The sequence below is a fragment of the Crotalus tigris genome, unplaced genomic scaffold, assembly GCF_016545835.1.
Source record: "Crotalus tigris isolate CLP2741 ecotype Arizona unplaced genomic scaffold, ASM1654583v1 scf7180000019415.609845, whole genome shotgun sequence".
In the NCBI taxonomy this organism is placed as follows: Eukaryota; Metazoa; Chordata; class Lepidosauria; order Squamata; family Viperidae; genus Crotalus; species Crotalus tigris.
Window position 1 is genome coordinate 229,762 of NW_024097526.1, and position 18,010 is coordinate 247,771.

The 18,010-nt window shown below is 36.5% G+C and overlaps 1 protein-coding gene across 1 annotated transcript in view; it reads right to left on the minus strand.

Moving 5' to 3' along the window:
- The window catches only part of LOC120316557 (mucin-5B-like), a 62,753-nt gene that overhangs the window by 30,686 nt on the left and 14,057 nt on the right, over nucleotides 1–18,010 (minus strand). Inside the window, exons 10-27 of the mRNA XM_039362290.1 lie at nucleotides 16,941–17,079; nucleotides 16,155–16,265; nucleotides 14,787–14,856; nucleotides 13,215–13,352; nucleotides 12,966–13,130; nucleotides 12,498–12,592; nucleotides 11,755–11,881; nucleotides 9,930–10,185; nucleotides 9,532–9,584; nucleotides 8,578–8,678; nucleotides 7,860–8,011; nucleotides 5,756–5,894; nucleotides 5,546–5,659; nucleotides 3,860–4,039; nucleotides 3,499–3,738; nucleotides 2,769–2,925; nucleotides 2,201–2,329; nucleotides 999–1,143 (exon numbers count right to left, since the gene is read on the minus strand). Of these exons, the coding sequence (XP_039218224.1) occupies nucleotides 999–1,143; nucleotides 2,201–2,329; nucleotides 2,769–2,925; nucleotides 3,499–3,738; nucleotides 3,860–4,039; nucleotides 5,546–5,659; nucleotides 5,756–5,894; nucleotides 7,860–8,011; nucleotides 8,578–8,678; nucleotides 9,532–9,584; nucleotides 9,930–10,185; nucleotides 11,755–11,881; nucleotides 12,498–12,592; nucleotides 12,966–13,130; nucleotides 13,215–13,352; nucleotides 14,787–14,856; nucleotides 16,155–16,265; nucleotides 16,941–17,079 (2,511 nt within the window). The remainder of the gene's footprint in view (nucleotides 1–998; nucleotides 1,144–2,200; nucleotides 2,330–2,768; nucleotides 2,926–3,498; nucleotides 3,739–3,859; nucleotides 4,040–5,545; nucleotides 5,660–5,755; nucleotides 5,895–7,859; nucleotides 8,012–8,577; nucleotides 8,679–9,531; nucleotides 9,585–9,929; nucleotides 10,186–11,754; nucleotides 11,882–12,497; nucleotides 12,593–12,965; nucleotides 13,131–13,214; nucleotides 13,353–14,786; nucleotides 14,857–16,154; nucleotides 16,266–16,940; nucleotides 17,080–18,010) is intronic.

An 18,010-nucleotide genomic window follows, 5' to 3' on the forward strand; every position in this document is an offset into this window, starting at 1 on the left:
ACCAGACTACTGGAAGGAACAAAAAGATGGTAGAGATTCAAAGCCACAGGCCTTGAGAAAACAGTTTTATTATAGTTACTAAAGACACCATTAAGATAAAGAAAACCATCCACTGCAAATGGTAAGACTCACACCATCCAATAGACCCAAACTGCAACATCTAGGTGTCATTTCCCCTCAATATGTTTCATCATGGACTCAGGGATGTTTGTTTCTCAGCAGGACAAGCAGGTGACACCTGTGCATTGCAACTATACTAGCCACGTGCGTCTACATGACATGGTCAAAAAGGTCAAGGTGGTAGGATGGTAATGTGATGAAACTTTCAACACACTACCGTGGCTGCCATCTTGTCTTTTTAAGGTATGTTTTAGGTATGTTGCATATACAAAATGGGCAGAGCTTCACCTGCTCCATTGTGGTTGCCATCTTGACTATTTTGATGATACTCCATGGATAATTCTTTTAGTAATTTAGATTTAGGTTGAAAGTTTCAAGCTCCTTGTTTCTGAGCTTCTTTATTCTAACTTATACATGGTAGAATAAAATAAGTGGGATCTTATTTGCCCCTCTAATGTTGAATTAGAACACTAATTCTTATATATATATAATAACATATATAACATTATTATATATAATAACACACACACACATATCTTGCTTTATTGTGTGTCTAAAATTAAACCGAAACTTTTGTTTCTACCAATTAGATTCCTCTAAAAAGAGAATAACCACCAGCAAGTTGGATGGATTCAGTTACAATAGCAATGGGTACAGCACTGGAAAACTTGAAAGCCCAGGTTAGGGATGGATTATCATTGAAAAAAATCTGTGTGGTCACTAAGGATCAACAATGCTTTGATAGCACATAGTCAATCAATCATACAAGGAATTAATACATTATTGTAAGTGTATGAAAATGAACAGGGTCATTTTGGAGTCACTGCAACATGTATTCTGAATATATCTATTGTACCAAGGATTGTATTATTACTCACCATGACTGACACATCTCTCCAGTAGTAAAGGTTTTTCCTAACTGATGATAGTTACCCTTATTATCATAACAGCCACAAATGCTAACACATTGCATCTCATCCTCGCTGAAATAAGGCTTATCTGCTGGGCAATGTGGATAGCAGCCTAAGAGGAGGAAAAGGATAAGGGGAAAAAAAACACCCCACAATTACTTGGATGATATTGAATTCAGACAAACCTAATGATTTATAATCAGCAGCATTTAAGCTGCTTTGGATCAATTCTAAAACCAAGATTCCACAAACTAGCCTTTTAATATTCCAGACTGTTGTAAAAGGTAAACTGAATAATATTACTTAATATAGACCTGGGCATTTTATAGTCCCTGGTCCACATCTGGCCTTTTAGCTGTCTCCGTCTGGCCTGCATGAGGTCAATTGGAAATTAGAAATCAAATGTAAATAAGTGTATGCCATGCATGCAATATAACTGCATTGCTTTTACTTTGAAGACTATTGCTATTGTTTTTTTTCCAATTTACGTGTTCGTGTGTGCGTGTGCACGCACCTTCATAGCCCTATTGGTTTGGCTCTCCACAACAGTTCCAATTTAGAATTTGTCCTCTCCCTCATTGATTCCTCTGGTATATGTATTTTATAGCTTTGATTAGTTTAATGATCAAATTCTTCCAAATGATATATGGAGGCCCCCTTTTGCTTTTTTTTTTTTTTTTTGCCAATTCCTCTTCCAAAATTCTCCTCTTCAATATTCCCCAATGTTCCTGATCAGGATTGAGAATTAAAAAGATAGATGAAATAGCAGTGTCTTGCCTTTTTATCAATCCTCTCAATCTGCAACTTGGGGTAGAAGAAAATTGATATTGAAATAAAAGATGCAGAAAGAAAAGGCAAACGCTCTATTCAGCTCTGTACACCCATTCAGTTCAAACTCACAGATATTAAAATAGATGAATCATTAAATCTGATGGTTGATTTTTAGCTCCATGCCTTGGGAGGGTCTCAGAAAGATAAACTACAAATTATTTGAAGCCAAAGACAGAAATGTAATAGACATTAAACAAGGTGACATTCTTCATAAAGTGATAACTTTGACCTACTATGCTATAAATAATCATTATGCTCATATAAGATATTAGCCAGCTATTAAATAGCATATTATATAGCACTAGCTGGCATACATATGATAAGAAAGACCTTCTCACCTTCCAAGCCAGGTAAATGATAAGCACACCTCCCACTTGGATTCCTACAGGTCTTCATGCATGGGGCTCCACAAGGTTTGTAGTGCCATTCACATTCACCTTCATTGTTGTAGTAATCACAAAACATAGCTAAGGGAACAAAATGACAACCATTAAGAATCAAATATATCAATCCTGAATAAATGCTACTAATTATGTCATTATAAAAATAATCAGATTTTAATGTTTGCATTTTAATGATTGGAAGATAAGCACTCAGGCATGAGATGAGATGGTGCACTAACTTGATTCAAACCCTTGAAATAATTGTCTATCTAGCACAGAGGTGGGGAATGATGGCCCCTTTACGATTTGTGGACTTCAACTCCCAGAATTCCTGAGCCAGCATCAGGCTTGCCAGTTGTTGATTTAATAAATATTAATAAGAGCACAAATATCTAGATGTATGATGGTATGAGATGGTATGAGAACATCGTCATACACTCAAGGGATGATATAGTCTTCAAGTTGATACTTCACTTTCCAGCTTTGGATTGTCATTGTCCATGCAATCATATATGATACTCACGACAAATTGATGGCGTCCTCCATGATACACATACTCCATGATCACTACATATTTTAGCATATGCAGCAACAGCTGTACAGAAACATTCACAGTCTCCCCCAGTATCACAAGCACAGGCATCGGTCACACAGGCTTCATAGTATTTAGTTGGTTCCACCTAGGAAGAAATAAAACAGATGCTACATCTTTTGATCTCCTAGTGACAATTCTTTCAAACGTTTGTGGAAAACATTGACTAAATGTGACTAAAATTTGCTTGCTAAGTGATGTGGTCATTAACTGAGTCATCATGTGATCCAACCCAATTTTATTATCATTTTTCCAGTTGTTTTAAGCAAATGATGTGGCTATTAATGAATCATGTGGTCATTAAGTGAATCTGGCTTCTCCAATTGACTTTGCGTCGTGGAAGCTGGCTGGAAAGATGACCGCAAAATGCTGCAACCATCATAAAAGTGAACTACTTGCCAAATGCCCAAATTGTGATAACTTGACATCTGGGGTGGTGCAACAAGTTGTAGCTTTCAGAACAAGTAAGTAATTTTTTCTGAGGCCATCATAACTTCGAATTATCATTAAATGAAAAATTGTAATTCGGGCTAACCAGTAAGTAGGTAGGTAGGTAGGTAGGTAGGTAGGCAGGCAGGCAGATAGACAGGCAGGCAGGCATGATTGTCACCTGAAATAATGATTTTTCCTGTAAAAAATCTGCCCTGAGGGTTTGGTGTACCTGAGAATGGCAGGCGGCAAAGACTTCGCTGTTGATGATGCTGCACTTCTTCTGTGACCAACCTTTCCTATAAGGATTCTTGGAGCAAGGATCCTTGACACATTTGGCATCGGGACATGTGGGTGATACCTTCCAACTGTTTCCAAACTCCAATACATCACCTACTACAGATCGACTCCGAGTTGTAAAGTCATTAACTCCATTTCCATCATAGTTCCCACACAATCCACAGACCTCACCCTGAAGAGAGACGCATACAAATTACTTGAATTCTAGAGAATGTGCAGCTGACTTAATGCTTGATTTTTCTGTTTAATTCACATACCACCAACTCTAAAGTTCATTTCTAATAGGACCTCACCTTGAATTCTGCACTGAGCTTGATAAATACGGTTGTTCTCTTGTCCCATAAGACAATTAGTCCTTTCTGAATCTCAATCATCAGGTAGATGCCCATTTGGTGAATTCTATATGGTATGTGACCTCCACTCTCTCTTTTTACTACTTTATACTGCTCTTCGGTAAGTATCAGTTCATAGTTCTGGAAGAGTTGAGCAAATAATAGGGAACAATGACAGTTTTCCAAAACCACTGTTTGATTTATTTATTAAAAATATGTACAACAGTAATTTTATTAGCCAACATGGTAGACAAAAGCTGAATATTTCCTTAAATAAATATCATCTGCATGACTCATTGTCCAGTTAATACAAGCAATATATAGAATAGGGATGAACAGCATGGGATTTTCAGAAATTGTTTCTGTGGGGATAGGTACAGCAATAGTGTATACTGCATAGTAGCGTCAGTTGTTTGAGCTAGACCAGACTAGGAAAGCCAACTCATGCAGGTTAAACCTATTTTTATTATAAGGTTGCAGAAACAAAATAGTGTAAGTCTGAATCCACTTTTCCCCACCCTTCAAGTTCATGAAAACAAGGAGGGTCTTGTATGAGTCACTTTCTCAAGTTATGGTCCTATCCAGGACAAAGGTTTCTTTTATCTGAGCATTGTCTTATAGCAGCTCTTCCTTTGGTTCCTGAAGGTGATTCCTTCTATCTATGAATCTAGTGCAGGGGTGTCAAACTCAATTTTATTGAGGGCCACATCAGCATTGTGGTTGCCTTTGGGGGGGGGCTGGTGGGTGTGGCCAGGGTGGGTGTGGCTTACTGGGTAGGCATGGCCAGCTCTACATCATTCTCATTAAGGGTGCCTATGGGGGCCTGGGCAGGAGTGGGACAGATCTGAGGGTCTCTGGCAGAAAGGTGTGGGACCAGGGCAGAGCCTATCAAGCCGGATATGTGAAGTAGGTGAGGGCCATTTGCTGGCCACTTCCAGGTGATGGTGCATTTCTTCATTCCTCACAAAGGGTGACATCTCCCCACCATGCACCCAGGGGGCAGGGCCGACGGGGCAGGGGCTGGTTCCTCACTGTTTCCAGACAGCCTTGTGGAGCTAAGACTGAATGCATTTCAGCATAGATGGCCACTACAAAATTGTACATTGGCTCCCGGTCAGCCTGGGCCAGGGCCAAGCAGCGGGGGCCATTCCCTCACTGTTTCCAGGATGGCTTCGTGGGCCACATGAAACCACTTCATGGTCCGCACTCGGCCCCCAGGCCTTGTGTTTGACATGTCTGATCTAGTGCCTTAAATGAATTCCTATTTGCTCTATCTAATTTTCTAACTATATCTTCAGTGTCTTTAAAACTGTTGGAAAGCAAAGGGGATTTTTAGAAAACTCTAGGTATTGTACATATTCAGTAGGATATTTAACATATTGTTTTTAATTTTGCACAAAAATTAAAGCAGTTTACACTTCTCTCTTTATTTGCCTAAATTTCCAATACAATTTGGCATGAAACAGAGGGAATGACCATATCAATATCCGAAATGTAGTACTCCATGTGCTCAACCAAAGTAGTTGCATGAAGGAATAATCTATGCCTCCCTCTTTAATTTTTTTAAAAAAGTTATTTTGGAAGATTTTTTGGGGGAGACCAGGCAGTTAATGGTAGAACCATCAATGCTGCAGCAATGTTACTCACTTTGAAGAACACTTTAATAGATTTAGAACAAGTGGTGCCAGTGGTGCCACAAGGAATATTTTCACTGATGATTCGGAATGACCCCTGGGTGGAACTGTTCTGGCCACAATAATCCTAAGAAGGAAGGGGATAGAATTAGAAAAAAAAATTGCCTTCTGTGTTATATCCAGACAGTTTCTCCAGCGAAAACAAGAAAGCAATACTTGATACCTGCAAGAGTGTATATTCACATTGCCCATTGAAAATATAACGCTTGTCATCAAAGGTGATATAATGTCCATCTCCATAAATAGCACAGGTTGATAGGCATGTCTCCATGGTACATTTCCACATCCTGTTCTGACATATACTAAAATAAGAAAAGGGAAAAAGTATTTCAAGAATAATTCTCCTATTTGCATCCATAAAAGCAATTTTATGTATAGTGTTCATGTATTACAATATGTTTTAGTTGTGTAGAGTTCAGCTAAATAATTATCTCACGAACTAATCATAGACTAAGTGGGAAGAGGCAAGGATATGGGGTAGGAAAGAAAAGAAATTGAAACAGTACTATAAATGGCATAATTTCATGAAAGAAATTAAGAAACTATAAAAGTAAAATGCAAGGTATTGCATTTTAATGTCAAGTATTTTTTGAAGAAAATTGAATTATAATTGAAAGGTGCTATTCTGTACCATAGAAAAAGAATGGAAGTACATTTTCAGATTTGTTTTGAATAGGTTTTCCTTGTTATTTATGAAGGGGGTCTAGGACAACTCATCATGGCCAACTTGTTGCAGGACAACTCACCTTGGGACAATTCAGGGTTGCATTACTAATTTCATTCAGTCACTTTTATTATTGCTGACCACGTTTTTGTTGAAATTATGGTAACTCTTACTGTATATTTCCGGATTGACTTTATTTTATTATTATCAGCCACGGTTCTGTTGAAATTAATTTAACTTTTGTATTTGTTAAATTTTCCTGCAGTGAATTGTCCCATGGTGAGATAGCCATGGCGAGGTGGCCACAGGGAATTGTCCCATTCCGTTAGAAAGGTCCGTGTTCCATAATAAAGGTGACAGAGTGACTGATTATGAAGTTACACTCATTCTTCTCTAACTCAGTATCCTCCTGAAATCTATTTCAACTCTCGTCTCAATAGTTGGGAAGCCTGGAGACCTGCCAAGAAGTGGCATACCAAAAATGGTATTTTTCCAAGGAAAACTGCTTTGCACATATGCTTATAAAGAAGATAAGATATATATCCATTAAAAATATTTTCACATCCAAAGGCATATTTCCATGTACTTTTCAATGAGGGCTGGTGCAAATGGGAAGTATTGAATTCCTCCCTCCCTCCCTCCCTCCCTCCCTCCCTCCCTCCCTCCCTCCCTTCCTTCCTTCCTTCCTTCCTTCCTTCCTTCCTTCCTTCCTTCCATAGCCTGCCTTTTCAAAGCAGTATACAGAGCATAATAACCTTGTGAAACAAGCTAGATTGCAATGGAATGCCTGCAGCAAAGCGACCCTGTGAGCTTCCATGGCTGAAGGTGGATTTGTATCTAGGTATCCACTAACTGAGTTTAACATCATAATTATTTTGGCAACTCCAGCTATGATTAATCGTAGCTCCATTTTTCCTGGCCCTTACAACTAGATTACAAACAACAAAAAAACGTAACCAATAACAAATACAGGGATTTAAAATAAGTTTAAAACCTGGTTTCAGTAATCCCCTTTAAAATCAAATTAAAAATCCCATTAAAAATCAAAACTAAAACAAAACTAAAACTAAAATAGAAAACAGGAAAAAAAACAGTATAGGAGGTTGGACTAGAAGACCTCCAAAGTCCCTTCCAATACTATTATTCTGCAAGTCATGGATGAATCAGTATAGACAGCTAGTGGGCTCCAAGTCATAGCTGGATCCCTGGCATATTGACCCAGCCATGTCTTTGGAAAGCAAGCAGGATAGGCCAATCTAACCATATGGCAGATGCAGATTTATCTTTTGTGGGAGATGTGGTTCTTTCTTTGTCACTGAATTTGTACTTATCTGATGTGATTGTTATGCAAAATAATCAAGAAAGAAAATGATTTGAAAATAGAAAATACATTTGGAACTGATAAATACATACATAAATTGGCTCATGGCACATTTATATTTTAGTATTAGGTACTTAGGTGAAGTATGTACCACAGCTCTTGCCACTTTGCTTTCAGTCTGGCATGTTGTTGATGGGGTGTTCCCCCCAAGGACAATATGGGCATTTTACTTTAGGAATATATATCTAACAAGAAGCACTGTGTTCACTAGCAAATGCTTACCAAGTGTTACAATCAACTTTGATCTTTTCTCCAGGCTGATATGTAGCATCATTGTGAATACATGGGCATTCTTCTACAGGAATACAGCTGCCTTTCCCATCTGATACTAGTCCGTGTGGACATATGCAACCAGAAACACACTGTGGACTGTACTGTAAGCATCAAGAAGAAAATATGACTCAGGAAAGAGCAAATAAGCAGTCATATAATTTGCTTTTCCAGTCAGGGTTAAATAAGGGTGGCTCAATTTAAATACAATAGTGGTGTCAATTCAGCTAGAATTGTCAATAGGGAATGACCACCTGAATTAATAACTCCAGTCCATACCCAGAAGTTCTTCTATCTGTATATGTGTATTTGAGGGGATGATAGTAGGTTTCTGAATGAATGAGCTCTGTGTTCCAAGCACTGGTGGGATTCAGCCAGTTTGCACCAGTTCATACCAGTACCAGCAGAACCGGTAGCTAATTTTTTGTTGTCCAGGCCCAGAATGGACTTCTGGAAGGGGCATCCACACAGAGAACCGGTTGTTCAGATATTTGAATCTCACCACTGGTTCCAAGACACTGAAGAAGATGGAATAATAGGATCCAGAAGGAACTGGGCAAGGTGAGACTGGGGAAGGGTGACTTGTCTAAGATTAGTTCATGCCTTCAAGGTATATGGAATTGTTTTCTGATTTGTAATACAGTCTCTCAGATAGGACCTGAATACTTACACAATGTGTATCAAGAGTCTGACAGCTCTTCTGACATCCAGCCCCTTTGCTGTCAGTGGTGGCATTTCTGCAGTCAAAGTAAACCATTGGAGCGGTACAATCTATCCAGAAGAGAGAAAAAGTTGGTATAGATATCATGGGTCAAAAGAATTGGGCAAAAGATGTGCAAAGTCTTTGGAACTAACTTTATTCATTTGCATGAATAAAGTCTTACCAACTTTCAGTTGTTATTGAGCCTTTAATTAAGTTATTGAGGAAGGAAGGAAGGAAGGAAGGAAGGGAGGGAGGGAGGTAGAAAGAAAGAAAGAAAGAAAGAAAGAAAGAAAGAAAGAAAGAAAGAAAGAAAGAAAGAAAGAAAGAAAGAAAGAAAAGAGTCCAGTTCAGGTCATTATCAAAATATATCCCAAAATGAATCTATTCTGCCTCTGTTTCCAAAAATGTGCAAGAAAACCAGCATTTAGTTTTGTATGCAATTTACAGCCAAGAAATATTTCTAAAAAGGATACTATCAGCCTTTGAATTATACATCTTCTCATCTCTCAAACATTATATTTTTTCCATACCCAACTTTTTTGATGAAAAAAAGATTTTTTTCTATTTTCTTACTATTTAAATAATTTTTAAATATGTGGAAATCGCTAATATAGTTTAGGCATTAGACACAAATTAGGTCCAGGTAATAATTACATTCTTTGTCAATCCATCTACAAGATAAATGGTTCTCACTAACATATTAATTTGCAGTTTAACCTGTGTCTATTTACCTAGGTGTAAGGTTCATTTTGTGCAATGGAACTTACTTCCAGTTATCATGCTCAGGACCATAGACAATATTAAATTGCTGGTTTGTTTCTGGATTATTTTTATTACATACTGCTATTTTAACTAAGCTGGTTTAATTTAACTGGAGAGATGTACCAAGAAATGTCCATGAGGATAATGTGTATTCCTTACCTTGCTTGGAGTCTCCGTCACCGTAGCAGTTTAATTTTCCTTGATTACAAGTACTGAGTAAAAGAAACGGGAATGATTATTGTGTCCAGATTATCTGGGAATTCAAAAAACTTCTTTTTTGAGTTGAGAAGCTGCAAATTATTATTTTACTCTAAAAAACACTTCAAAGGCAGAGTATCTAACATAATCTGGGTATAACATTAAGTATTTAGCATTCACAAATAGACTTGTACATGTAATAAATCTTAGTTCTTCCACACTCTGCACTTTATGCTTTTAAGCAGTGCCATTGTACCTTTATAGTAAAAATACTTGGGACCAAATGAAAACATTCTAGACTGACACTATTTTATATTATTCTGATAGCCCAACTTAGTTTGTAACTTGTATCTCCTTACCATGCAACGCCAAACTCATGGTAAACTTCACCAGGGAGCATGGCTATGCCTTTGTAATAACAGGGGCATTTGTTAGCGGGCACACATATTCCAGAATCATCCATGTAAGTTCCATTTTCACATGTACAGCCATCAACTGGGACAAATTTGATGTGGCATGTAATATCAGGTTCACTCAGTGATCGGCAAGTAGGTTCACAAGAGCTAATTTCATAGCTATAATTCAGGGATCTGGCACATGAAGTAGTGTATTTGGCTTGAAGGAAGAAAAAGAAATAATTGTTATTTTTATGGTATATTGACTCTCTGTTGATCCCAAGTTTCCCAAATTTGCTAATAAAGCTGATAAAGCTAAAAGAAGAAAACAAGAATACAACACAGAGAAGGTGAATAATAACATACACACCGCCACATCTGTGCTGAAAGCAGAAGAAAGGAACTAAGCACACCCCATTTAGAACAACATCGAGTGTTTAGAATTTATTTATTTACAGTTCCAAGACTAGGCATTATATATATATATATATATATATATATATATATATATATATATATATATATATATATTACATACTGCAGATTTAAATAGATAATAATGAAAAGTTATGAGAAAAGCCTGAAACAATGTATACTGTATGAAATGCACCAAAAAGATCTTTAAGCCATAGCTATTTGCAAACTTAACTCCCTTCTAGCCCTGATCATGTTATCTAGTTGAATAATAAAACATCTACACAAAAACAACTAAGTGCAACAACACTGCAGCCTTCTTGAAAATATCTCGAAATTAGTAATGTAAAGGGAAAGCAGCAACCTTACCTTGTTGGGAGGGTTGAAAAAAATTGGGACCAAATGAAAGCATTCACGAGACTGACATACTCTGTATATTCTGAGTTTGTAACTTGAATCCTCTTACCATACAATGCCAAACTCTTCTCTAAGAAGAAAATTAATGATGATTTGTCCTGGTGTGGTCTTTCTCTTCTAGCAATACACAATTTTAGCTTTGAAAATAGCTAGGCTGAATTTAAGCAGAAGATCTGACTGAGGACCAAGGCACTGAAACTGATAAAGCCAGAATTTCCCTCTTTGATTACAACACAACCCCCTGCTCTTAACTATCCCTATAATTTTTTTTAATCTACACCATAGAGAAGGTTTTTGTTCTTGTCCTCAATCAATGTGTTATCCATTAAGGTGGAAACAGGTATATAAACCTCCCTTATGAGAATTACACTTGTGTATGTTCCAAATGGAGCTGGCATGTGTATTGCATGTATTGTTAAAGAGCCGATTGTATACTTAATGGCAAATAGATCTCAGAGCACCAATTATCAGAAAACCTTTCATAGTTTAGTGCCACAATATAAAAAAAATCCCTTTTTAAAAAGTCTATCAAGCACAGTTTTGTCTACTACTCCAAATACATACATAATTCTTCATATATCCAGGTTCCAGATAAATTAATTCAGAGGGAGAGGACCTTAAAGCTCAGCAACAAACAGACAACCAGTGAAAATAGAAAACCATCTTATGTATGTTTTCCAAGGATGTAGCCTTGTAGTTTGGCTGCTGCAAATTAATAGTAATTTCTAGATGCTTTTAAAAATCATCTTTGTATGGATCACATCCCAAACATCTGGGATGGATGTAAGGAAGATATACAGGTCCATCAGAAATTCATCATTTCCTAAAATGCCAGCAAAAGAGCTGGAGATTAGCATTAAAATTACATTCAAAAGTCCATTCCTTTGCAGCACCACACTAAATTTTTTAAAATCATAGTCTATAATTCCTTGCTGAATTGTTTTATCAGATTACTTACAGCAAGCACTGGTTCTCCATCCTGCAAGTTCAATTCCTTTGGTTCTGCATGCTCTGACATAGGAAGAGAGGGCAGCACACATGCAATTCTCACTTTTCTCACAAGCGCAGGCATCAAACATACAGTTCTAGAAAAGGGAAGCATATTTTTAATCAAATAATCAATTAATTTTTAATCAAATTAATCGAAGTCATTTCTTGTTACGAGGTTGACTCAGCCGTCCATACTTCCAAAGTCAGTAAAATGAGGATCCAGATTACTGGGGGACAACATGTTGACTCTGTAAACCTCTCAGAAAGTGCTGTAAAGCACTATGGAGTGGTATATAAGTCTAAGTGCTATTGCTATCCTGCCACCAAATTGAAATTTTATATCCAATCAGATTTCAGCAGCAATCCTTTTAGTCTGTCAAACTCCTGAGGTATATTCTACCCATTGATCTGGATATGTCAGGCTTTGTTAGTAGAATGACTGAATGTGCTTTCACATCATTTTGGCAATGTAACACATGATATTGAAAATCCAGCTCTGTGGGTGAAATTCAGTCTGTTTTTCTTTAGAAAGATCCACTGGAGGGAAAAATGTTTACAGAACTTTCTGCAAAATCAGCCTATTGAAATCTGGCCACAAATAACCCCTGTCCACTCCTCCCCTAAAGGATGATTGCATCTAACCCTTACTTCCCACCATTGTTAATGTCTTTCCTTGTCAACGTTCTTAATTAAAATGGGTGATCATAGTACCGTATGATAAGCCTTTGGATTCACTATGAGGTGGCATTTAGCAAAAGGTCCTTCAGGATCAGTCAGGAGTCCACACCAATGACGGGCATATTTTTCTAAAAAGAGAAGCAATACATCCATATTTGGACCACTTCTACAGAGATACATGGCAAGTTTCATCACAGATTATATGTCTAGTTTCAATGTTCACATTAATAGCCTGACAATACAGACGACTATACTTACATCTGAAAAAGAGTAATATAAGCTTGAGTCCATTTATCTCATACAACTAATTCTTTCTCAAACTCTGCTTACTAGATCTTAATCTGCACATTTTCTGATTTTTCACTCTCACTGTTAATGCATTGCTTTTAGTCCTCCCCCCTCCCTTGTAAGATTTCTATTGAGTTTTCCCTTAATAACTATGTAGAAGAAATTGAGATGGACTGTTTTAAAGAACAGCTATTTTGGAGTAATTCTGCCCACCATTTTCAATGCTCTGGGTGCAAGGGTCATTAAAATCCTGTTTAATGTTGTCACAGGCAGCTTGAGTTTTCCAGGTATTAGCAAATGCAGTTGCTGTTCCTTCTATCAATCCATTTAGGGTTTTGAAGTCATCTCTCTGGTTATGGTTAAAGTTGCCACAGAGACCTTTAAAAGAAATTTATAATTTGAAAGATGGCAAAATAACTTTTTGAACCTAGGAAAGGCATATAATTTTGAAATATTCCTTACCACACATTCTCCCTTGGAAAGATGGATCCAGATAAATGTTTATCTGTAGCAAGGGAATAATCTGGATCACTATCTGAAGCCCGAAATTTGTTTCCAGAACGATGAAGGAATTTGAAGGCTGTAAGATCGTTACATTAGCTACGGGGAAAGAATAAATGTCATTCTGAATAAACCAGCATTTGCAGTTCTTCAGGAGAAGAGGAGCTAAAGTTTGGGTAGTCAGTTGCTGCCAACATATTAGTGAATTGGGAATATGGTACAGGGCTTGATTAAAAAAAAGCCAGTACAATTACTTTTACCATGTGTTCAATTGTCATTCCAATGATATGGTGTGCACAGTGTATTTCACTGAATTAGTTAAGAGTGTAGCATGTTGTTTTACATGGTTGCTTTCAGCTCTTTGTCTCCCATTATAAACTGGCCAGAAATGAAGCAGTATTAAAAATCCATTTTCTGGTTATCAGTTCTTTTTTTCAACTTTGGCTATGGTAACAATTAGCTATTCTATTTGGACCCACAGTTAATAAAGCATTTTACTGTCTAACTAGCCCGTTTCTTTCCTTCACCCCATCTCCCCATGGGCAGGACATATAGGGCATATAGACCTTTTGAAAACCTTAATGCAATTTACAAAGTTAAAGCATCAAAATTCACATATATATACAGGCACAGCAGCCAGTCTAAAACAAAACTTCATTTCCTCAGCTTTCTAAAGTTTGGTTTTCTGCTGCAGTTACTGCTATAATAAAGCTATAGTAGAATAGTAGCTGTTACTTTTGACTCACATTCTACAAGTCATCAGGTAAAAGCTGGTCAGCAACAACTTTTTAAAAATTATTAACTTTTTCTTACCCACTTTATGATTTTAATCAGTTTTATTTATTATCTATTTTATTTATTTAATAAGCAAATTTATATGGCCGCCCACAGTGACTTTATTCACCAGTGTAACATGAGGTCTACTTAAAGTAGAAGGATTTCACCCCAGTTCCCAAACCACTCAAAAGGATAAAGGCTGCACAGGAATTACCACTGTATTTATCTGGTAGGGTGGTTTAAAAAAATCAATTTTTTCACTAGTTTATTGGTGGACTGAAATTGTTAAAGATGTAGGTCAGATTGCCTATACTGTTGCTTAACCAATTTTTGAGGAATTTGTAGTGATACTAACAGAAAAATAATGTGAATTCTTCAGCAGATATTCATCAATCTGACAAATAACATTTCATCAAAATCTTGGCAAAATATTATCAAGAATTTGAACTTTAATTGGAAACAAACTTGGAATCCGATGAAATAAAGTAAAAAAAATGCTTATTGAGGCAGGTCTCTTAATCAATTGATTGTACTAATCTGTACAGCTGAGGTTTCTAAAGTCTTTTAAAAGCTGTATATTTTCAGAAACTAAGATTGAAGCAGGGATAGTGAGCTTTACTTTCCAAAAGGAATTCCTTTTCCAGATTGTCAACTCAGTTGTCAATCAGATATCAAACCAAATTTTATATGCGGAGTACATTTAAGATTTACAACTTTTCCTTCTGCACAACCAGACATTTCTAATGAACTACATACCTACTGAGATAGGCAGCTGAGCAGACATCCCATTAACAATTACTTTGCCTTTGCGGTTGATTGCAGCAAACTGGTGAGTAAAAATAAAGAAAAAATAATCAATGGATTTCATGATTTTAGAAACTGATAAATAGAAATATGAAATCTGTCTGTCTATCTATCTATCTATCTATCTATCTATCTATCTATCTATCTATCTATCTATCATGAAAAACTCACCCTTTGTGTGGATAGGCACTCATACACAGAAAGGATAAAAGATGTCAAAACTCTGTAACAACAAACTAATCTGGAGATGAACATCTAAAGAAACAAGCCTCTCTGAGCTATATTAACCATGTGTGTGGGTTTGTTTCTCTCTCTCTCTCTCTCTCTCTCTCTCTCTCTCTCTGTGTGTGTGTGTGTGTGTGTGTGTGTGTGTTTGATTCAAAGCACTATCTTTGAATATCTAACTCTCTCTTATCCTTTCATTACAATAGAGAGAAGATACAGCCTATGGCTTTTGGAAAAGCATATAGGGCAGGATTTATAAAACAGCTATCATCCATCCTATCAGATGCAAATTTATCCTCACATGAACAATACTTTTGGTCATCTACTGTGATATTTTCTATGCTCTTCTGAAGTATCTTTCAACTCTCTAGGTAGGTTTTCAGAGAGCTGCAGAAATGATTGAAAGTCGATTGTCCCCTTTAATAATAATAATAATAGTAATAATAATAGTAGTAAAGTTGGAAGGGACCTTGGAGGTCATCTAGTCCAACCCCCTGCTCGGGCAGGAAACCCTACACCATTTCGGACAAATGGCTGTCCAGTCTCTTCTTAAAAACTTCCAGTGTTGGAGCATTTACTGCTTCTGGAGGCAAGCTGTTCCACTGATTAATTGTTCTCACTGTCAGGAAGTTTCTCCTTAGTTCTAGGTTGCTTCTCTCCTTGATTAGTTTCCACCCGTTGCTTCTTGTCCTGCCTTCAGGTGCTTTGGAAAATAGCTTAATTCCCTCTTCTTTATGGCAGCCCCTGAGATATTGGAATACTGCTATCATGTCCCCCCTTGTCTAATTTCTCACAGTGTTTTATTTTGTTTTTCCTCACGAGTACATTAGTTGTCGATAGGAATTTAACAGAACTGTTACTTAAGAGGAAAATGAAATTAAACCGCTGTATACCAAAGCTCTACAGCTCCCCCATTTTACTTCTAGCAATAAAATTCTTGCTTAAATATAGAAAAAGAAGTCAATTCTGCTTATTAGACATGACATTATTTTGTCAGCAAAAGGTAGTTTTTAGGCTGCTAGGCAAGCCCAATGATTACAAGTAGATTATGAACTGAATGGCACCTGGGCCATTTGGACTCATTGCGGTTCTTACAGTTTCTCCTCCATTGATGGTAAGAGCCACCATTTTTAAGCAGCTCTCAAATTCTGTGAGGCCACATGGCCCAAGATCTCCAAGAACAGTAAAGGTTTCTTCATCACAAATCTGGAGGAGAGAGACCAGGAAGAAGATATTGACACAACAGACAGATTTCAAGGATGCTACTTCAAAAATATTTTGGGATAACTTCTATAGAAATAATGTTAGTCATGTAAAGTAATTTGATTGACTTTGCAAAGAAAGGGAATAATATGAGTCCAGTTTGGTTGGAAAAACAGGAAATTCTCATTTATTTTCTTTTTCATAATATTAAACATCGAACCAGAAGTGAAGAGCCAGATTAATTTAGGGCATTTTTCGAATTGTTCAGTCTCTTCCTAGCCACCTTAATTTTGTTTTCATTATCAAACCACTTTATTGGGCAGCATACAGAGTTCTAACTGCTTTTTAGACCACACTAATATAATAATTGATTTAATCAGATTAAAATGGTTATCATTTACATTTCCTGGCTTGGTGAAGTTCTTCTCCATCACCAAAGTTCCTCTTTTTAACATACAAATGTAAAAAAAAAACCTATACCATTTTATAGGGAAAGATGCAAGATATAAATAAAATCTAGAAATAGAAACTGGATAAATCATGTGATATAATATTTATAGCAATGGATTAACATCAGGAACATCTGGAATTTTATAATTCCAGAAATAGAAGCTCAAGTTTAAGTATGTACCTATGTATGGGACAAAGACATTTTTGCTAATATGAAAGATGACTTGCCTTGGTAAAAATATAATTACACTTTCCATGGAAATTATACCACACTTCATCATAGGTGGAGATATGTGATCCTCCTTCTATTGAGCAAATACCAGGACAAGGAAGCTCTGTGCAATTCCACTCGCCACCACTGCAGACACTGGAGGAAAGAGAATCTAAAGTTAGGAATGTAACTTTGAAGAAAAAGTACTTTATTTAACTTGTATTATTTTGCTATAATATCAATTAAACCTCCACTTTGAATACATAAATATAGACACTTTGTTTGATTGAGTCAATCAATGTTATCTTGTAATTCAAAAGAACTAAAGAGAAATTTCCTGACAGAACAATTAATCAGTGAAACAACCTGCCTCCATCATCATCATCTAGGGCAGGCATGATCTACTACATGATCATAGCCTTATTTCCTGGAAACTAATAGAAGTGTTTCCATGTAGATTTATTTATTTATGCTGCTAGACCAAATGTAGTATCAAACATCAATATGAAACTGTGCACTAAAATATTAAAGAGAAAAATATATAGCTTATTATCTTCCAGCATGAAAGATATGACAGTGCTTAATTATGCCCAATGTATCCTTATTGCAACCATGATTGAGCAATATTTTGCAATACTTTTTGAGATTTCTGAATGTTTATCAGCCAATAAAAAAGATGTGTTGTCTTCCACTGTACGTTTGGAAGAGGTAATCGCTGCAACTATGCAAAAACCTTTGTCTCTTATCTTGTAAAGCTTTTGTCAGTCATAGTGAACAGTACTGGATTAGATGACCTGCAAAAGATAGCATTCTATTTTCTTCTTTCTCTTAAAGAGTCTTAGATTAACAGTATGTTCTTTAGTTAATTGCTGTTCTTTAGTTACCCAGCTAGTTTTAAAAATCCATCAGAATCTTGCTTTTGAATGAATCTAAAGGATAGATTAATAGCCAGATGTAATATATGCAATCTGAGAGGATAAATGGAAGTATGGACTTTAGATCAGAGCCTAAAATCAGGGAGTACAAATCAAAAATATTGACATCACAGATGAAAGCTAGATTCCTGCACAAAACATTAATTGAATTT